At 35.7% G+C, this 7,461-nt stretch overlaps 1 protein-coding gene across 2 annotated transcripts in view; it reads right to left on the reverse strand.

Moving 5' to 3' along the window:
• The window catches only part of TUSC3 (tumor suppressor candidate 3), a 265,224-nt gene that overhangs the window by 166,033 nt on the left and 91,730 nt on the right, over positions 1 to 7,461 (reverse strand). For both annotated transcript variants that reach the window (XM_006834474.1, XM_006834473.1), the window contains exon 3: positions 3,663 to 3,780. In XM_006834474.1, coding sequence (XP_006834537.1) covers positions 3,663 to 3,780 — 118 coding nt within the window. The remainder of the gene's footprint in view (positions 1 to 3,662; positions 3,781 to 7,461) is intronic.

Genomic DNA, 7,461 nt, shown 5'->3' on the forward strand with positions numbered 1-7,461 from the left:
ACTATCAACACTCATGGAAGCAGCAGTCAAGAGATAAAACAACGTACTTCATTAGGCAAATCTGCTACACAAGACCTTTTTGAAGTGTTGAAGAGCAAAGATGTCAGCTTGAGGACTAAGGTGCACCTGACCCAAGCCATGGTGTTTTCTATAACCTCAGAGGTATGTGAAGCTGGACAATGAATAAGGAAGACCATAGATGAATTGATGCTTTTGAGTTACGGTGTTGGAGGAGAATATTGAAAGTGCAATGGGCTGCCAAAGGAACCAACAGATCTGTGTTGGAAGAAGTGCAGCCAGAGTACTCCTTGGAGGCCAGGATGGCCACACTTCATCTATCATACTTCGAACATATTGTCAGGAGGGACCAGTCACTGGAAAAGGATGTCATGCTTGGTAACGTGGAGGGTCAGAGAAAAAGAGGAAGACCCCCAACAAGATGGATTGGCAAAGTGTCAGCATCAGTGGGCTTAAGCATGGCAACAACTGTGAGGTTGGCCCAGGACCGGGCAGTGTTTCGTTGTGTTGTGCACAGGGTCGTTATGAATTGGTACCAATTCGATGGCACCTAACAACAACAACATGGCATCAGGATTGAAGGAAGACTCATTAACAACCTGTGATATGCAGATGATATAATCTTGCTTGCTGGAAGCCAAAAGGACTTAAGTACTTACTGATGAAAATCAAAGACAACAGCCTTCAGTATGGACTGCACCTCAATGTAAGGAAAACAAAATTCCTCAATTGGAACCAAAAAATAACATCCTGATAAACAGAGAAAAGATTAAAGGTATCGAAGATTTTATTTTGTTTGGATCCATAATTAACATTCATGGAAGCAGTAATCAAGAAATTAAATGACTAAGATTCGTACTTTCATACAGTGGTGAAGGGAATTTAAACTTGTTATATTAATTTCTTTTACAAATTCAAAACCCTCAGATACTGTAAACCCAGCTCTATGAATATATCCTAAGGAATTAATCAGAGATTCAAGTATTTACATACCAAAATGCTCACTAAAACATTAACTATAATAGTGAGGAATCAAAAACAATTTCTGTGAAGATATTGTCAAATAAAATTATATTACATTTTACAGAAATGGATTTATGCAATCATTTACAAAATTGGTTTAAGAAAGAATATTAAATGTTATGATATTAAGTGATGATAATATATTACAATTTTTTAAAGCAGGGTATATGTTCTGCGTATTTATATAAACCACTATGCCAAATAGATCCTGACTCAGAGTGACCTTGTGTGGAGTTTCTGAAGCTGTAAATCTTGATGAGGCTAGAAAGCCTCAGACCTGTGGTTAGCAATCCAGGGTTTATACTGTTGAGTGTTCATGCTGCTCTTTAAAAATTTTTTCAACAGTTAGCATTTGATGATTTCAAATAATAAAGAATTTTTAAAATGAAGAAAGAAAGAAATCCAAGGATGTAGTGCATTAGGCAAACGTGATGCAAAAGACATCTTTAGAAGCATTCAAGAGCAAAGATGTCATTTTGAGAACTAAGGTGTGCCTGACCCAAACCACCTTATTTTCAATTACCTCATACGCATGTGAAAATTGTACAATGGATAAGGAAGACCACATAAGAATTGATGCTTTCGAATTATGGTAGTAGCTAAGAATGTGGTAAATACAATGGACTGCCAAAAGAACAAGCAATTATGTTACGAAGAAAGTAAACCCCGAATGCTCCTTAGAAGTGAGGATGGTTAAGACTTTGTCTCTTGCTCTTTGAATATATTCTCAGAAGGAATCAAGTGAGGATGGTTAAGACTTTGTCTCTTGCTCTTTGAATATATTCTCAGAAGGAATCAATCCTGCAGATAGACATCACACTTGGAAAACTGTAGAGTCAGAGCAAAAGAGGAAGGCTCCCAACTAAATGGACTGACACAGTGGTAGCAACAATGGATTTAAACACAACAACAATTCTAAGGATGGCACTTATCAGTCAGTGTTTCCTTCTATTGTTCAGTCACTACGATTCATACCTAACTCGAGTTCCTAACAAAAATAACAACACAATACTATTGTCACCATCATTATTGTATTTGCTCAACCATCATTACTTCCATTACTACACTTGTTAAATGAGTGCATATGGAAATATCTAATAAAGGCCAAAACAGTTTATGGGAGAAGAAATAAATGATTAGGAATAAGAAAAACCAAAGGTAAAAGGTAATGACGGCAAGAGAGAATTTATCATACTCAACTAGAAACTGGCAAAAACGTATGCCCAATTAACCAATCAAGAAACAAGCAAAATATTCACTATAGATTCATTTACAATCAGCGAACTCAATTCTTCTCATAATTAAATGTTTTTCCATGACCTGATGAAGCATTGTGCTACACAGTCTCATATGTGACAAAAATGAAATTGGGCAAGATATCCAAACCAATTAGGCACACGTACTGCAATAACTTTTTTCATTTGAAAGGAATTGATTAAGAGTGATAAACATAAAGATTATTAATTGCAAGGTCATAGCATGATTTAATACTAGAATTTTGGGTGCAAGTGTGTCAGATGCAAACTCTCGCTCCACATTAGACTTTGGGCAAGCAACTTAGCCTCTCCATATCCTGGCTTCCATATCTCTTAAATGGGAGATAACATCAATTATTTTTTGTTACTGAATTGCGAAGATAAATAATAACTGTGAAACATTCAGAACAATATGTGACACATAAGCACTAATACACTAATACCAGTGATGATGACACAATCATGGCAAGAACACTGATGGAAATCAGCATGCCTAGGCCACAATTCAATACATCCTTTGCTCCACAGAAAAGACTATGTAAAAGAAAGTAAGCCGTTTTAAATAACTATTTTAACACTTTACAGTAAAATTCTCTGTACATAGTACTTTTGAAGAAGTAAACACTAAGTAAAAACTTGGGGAGAAGTTTAATTAAAACTTAATAAACTTGTGCAAAATATAAAATTACTCATAAATGTGTGCAAAACAGAAAATCAATGTAACTCTGGTATTCAATTATATGTGCTAATGTGTCAGACTAAAAAGTCATTTGAACTGCAAGTTTGGTGGTTCAAGCTCACCAGCTGTTCCTGACCCTATACAGGGTTGCTATGGGTCGGAATCGACTCAACGGCACTTCACAACAATGAAGTGACATACAGAGTCCAGGTGCAGCGCTATAGGATAAGCACTGGAACGCAAGGTCGATTTGCACCGCAAGGTCGGCAGCTCAAACCCACCACTGCTCCCCAGAAACACTATAAAAGGTCGCTATGAGTTAGAACCAACTCAACAGCACATAACAACAACTCATGCTGGATTTGATAACAACATCAAAGTCACGTATAATTAAACTAAGTCGCATACAATTAAATACCAAAATTACAATACTAAATGCAAACTACTACCACCTGTTGAAAAGATGTATTTCTTGTACAAAAAGTCTAAGTGTTCTCAATATTGACTCATTGCAAAATTGTCTAAGCAATGATAAAGTTCACATTAGGTGCAATTATTTTAATCACATTACATAATTTATTATAGTGTATTTATTATATTTTTATCTGGTAAAGCAAAACATTTCTTAAATCAACCAATCAACCAACTATAAAACATACTACCAAAGTAAAATGTAACACTTTTACCTGTTGAAAAACATCTGTACCCTCATCATAGTCCACCATACTGAAGAAAAGTTTGTTACAAAAAGCAGATGAATAGCGCCAGGAGTTAGCCAGTATTTGATATTCTTCATTAGCTTGCCTAATAAAGACAATGGGGCAGAGTAGAAACATATCAGTATCCAAGCATTAACCAAGGTTTTAATAAAACAGCTAATTCCAGGGCAAGAATTAGCCTGTGGGCCAAATTCAGTTCATTGCCTGTTTTTGTATGAACCTTAAAAATGGATTATAGTTTAAAATGGCTGTTGTAAAATTAAATAAAATAATAATATTCCATGGCATATTAAATTATATTAAATTCAGACGTCAGCATTCATATAGAAAGTGTTACTGCAACACAATCCCATTGATTCATTTATATATTACCAATGTCTGCGTTTACACTGCAAGGGTAAAGGTTAACTAGTTGCAAAATTAAGTAAAGTTTAGCTCTTATTTGAAGAGAAAAACAATGTTTTATAGCATCTTTCATGGCAATAGACGTAACTTAGATCCTCAGTGATTTTTTAGTAAAGGGCACAGAGCAATTTTGTTGTTTTTTTTTAATTCTGGCAGTTTAGTTTAACAGAGAAACAAAAATCATGAGGCAATTTTATTTTCAAAATTGTAAATACAGTTATAATGCACCTTTATATTTTTTCCATTTATCTAAAACACAGCTACTCTCAAATCTAAAAGTACACAGAAGTTTCTCTGAGCACTATACCCCATGAAATCTATTTACTTGATTTTGTGCTTTATACTAACTGAAAGGGCTAACCTTCCTCTACAAGCATTTTGCACCTAATCCTAATGGACTTTTTATTGATTCTCTATATCAAAAAGCTTGATATTTAAGTGTAGGGATAGAGTAGAGATGGAGACGTGATATTGTGGAAAGACTTAAGCAAAATAATAAAAACAAGCAATAAATAAATGAAAAATGAGAGGCCTTTGTGCACAAGAGTTCATCTACTCCATCTTCCAAAGCCAGCAGTAAAGAAATAAAAAGTGAATAACCCCCAGTAATAAAGAGACTTGGAGTGGAATCAACAGCCAATGAAAGATTTCAAACAATTAGCAGAAGAACTCTGACAAAGGAAAAAATATTCTTATAAAAGAGAAAGAGCAGTGCAGAGGCTGAGATTTTACCTTATATACAAGCCAACAAGCTAGTCTATTACTACTCATGGATACTAGCAGTAGACACAAAACTCTTAGGTCAGCGATGAATGATTTTATTACTTCATATTTATTTACATCATTTCACTATGCATCAAGTTTCAAGGGTGACACGAGAGGACCCACAGGATGCCTGGACCCACAGGATGCCTGCACCCACAGAAAAACCATGAGCTTAAGTAATTCAGTGTTTTACCAGAAAAGTGATAACAAGCCTGTACTTTCTCCACTGGGAACCATTATCCCTTTCCTGAAGGCTACTCACTGCACATATAACCCCGAAAAACTGCACAGGTAAAGAGTTTTCAGGCCCTTACATTCTTAAGCATACTCAGCAAGAACACACAGAGGGATGCTCAAGGGCCATGGCAGGCTGTTTCTACCAGCAGTATTCATATTTTTTAAGAACAATACTATGTAAAAATGAAACAAATGAGAGCATTCATAAATTTTAAATTATTGCTTATATTTTAAATTATTGTTTAAATTTTAAATTATTGTTTAAATTACACACTGCTATGGAGTCCTGGTGTGGCACTGTGGGTTAATGCACCAGACTACAAAATCATGTGAACTACAAAGTTGGCGGTTCAAGCTTACAAGCTGCTCTTTGGAAACCCTATAGGGTCGCTATGGGTCAGAACCTACTCAACGGCACTTTAACAACAACAACATCAGCACCTGGTGTGGCACTTTAGGATCAACACTGGATTGTGAACCACACAGTTGGTAATTCAAACCTACCAGGTGTTCCTTGTAGTTCAAACTGATTTTTTGTCCAGCACATTAACCTGTAGCACCACACCAGGACTCCAGAGATACGATTTAAAGACAGATATTATAAGAGAGAGACAAACTTTGAGAGAGAGAGATTATGAGAAAGAGAGAGAGATTATGAGAGAGAGAGATACTATGAGAGAGAGAGAGATACTAAGAGAGAGAGAAGAAAGAAACAGGGCAAAAGAGGTGACATTTGAACAGTCAGATTGGTACCTCAACACTCCCTTTCCTGTGATCCCATCCAAGCTTTAAGTCAGAAACCAGTGTGTTGTTCTTGATATCTCCCACTTTTTCATCCTCCCTCTGTCCGATCATCAGGTTTTAAGTATACTACGTAACCATTTCTCAAGTCCACCGAATTCTTTCTCCAAAAGTAAATTGTTCCCCCAATTATCAATACAGAAATCAGCAAAGACCAATACGTAAGCATGTTGTGATATTTCAGAGCAGCTGGCACAGCACTGTAGGATAAGCACTTGACTGCGATATTGGTTTGAACCGCAAGGTTGGTGGTTCAAATCCACCAGCCACTCCTAGGAAATCCTAAAAAGGGTCACTATTAGTCAGAACCAATTTGAGGGCACTTAAAAACAATAATAACATAGATAAAAGAAGAGCCTGAATATTTTCAGAGGAAAAATGTATTACTTAACAAGGAAAAACACTGAGAGTGGTATAGAACTGATTATTAACAGCACTCCATAATGGCATATAACAGAACAATTCCTTCAAAGATCTGAGGAAATACTGATTTAACTCTAGAATTCTATACTGAGTCACACAATCAATTAAATGTTAAATAATATGTTCTCTGAAATGCAAGCAATCTCTAATTTACCTTCAACACATTCTTAGGCAATTACCTAAGTATACAATTGATAGGCTATGTACATAACAGGAATAAAAACTGAGAAACCCTGAAATCATGACAGAGTTACCAGAGAGATAAAAACTCTTTGCAGTACTGATCCAACTATAAAATATACAACAAGAATTTAATTAGGCCTTCATTCTTGGTGAAGTGGAAAGTCACACCCTCAAGAAGATGGAATGAAGTTGCAGTAACAATGGATTCAAACGTAATAACAACTGTGAAGATGATGCAGTGATTCCTACTCTTGTGGACATAGTCGCTGAGTTGGGTACAACTTGAAGGCACGTTATAAGAACAACAACAATAAGACTTTACAGTGAAGAGAAGAGATTCTAAGCAATGGTTAATTAAGAAAGACGTAGAAGATATTTAAGCTGAAAAATATCATGATATATTGATACAGATTTGTTCTCCCAACACGAAAATCTACTCAAAAAATTAACATAAAAGGTAAGGTCCAGACAAGCAGCAAATTAAAATACATCATGACTTTGATAAGCTGGTTACGCGAAGGTTAATTATTTTAAAATTTTTCTTTAAAGTGGTCAAGAGGTCATGCCTCTCTGCAGATAAGGAACCACAATCATGACCTACTACTTTGCAGATGATATTATCTGTGTAGAAATACCAACATAATGCAAAGGTTTATGCTTTCTAAATTAATCTAGAGGTGTAATTATGGTTGAAGTATACATATACATGCTATCAACTGTTCAAAGTCAACAGAAGCTGATAGGTAAAAATGGAGAAAAGGTGAAGGGAAAGCACATGCTTGCTTGTTGCGGACCGTGTAAGACTGGTCAGAGGTTCAAGGCCCTATAGGCCCGAGTGTAACAAATGAAGCCACTTGGCAGTTAATAGCAAATTGTTTTTCATCAAATTGTTTAGTCATATTTATTTAATTCCAAACATGAGCCCTGGATGTCCACAGAGAAATGCAATATT

The sequence above is a fragment of the Chrysochloris asiatica genome, unplaced genomic scaffold (genome assembly GCF_000296735.1).
Source record: "Chrysochloris asiatica unplaced genomic scaffold, ChrAsi1.0 scaffold00011, whole genome shotgun sequence".
In the NCBI taxonomy this organism is placed as follows: domain Eukaryota; kingdom Metazoa; phylum Chordata; class Mammalia; order Afrosoricida; family Chrysochloridae; genus Chrysochloris; species Chrysochloris asiatica.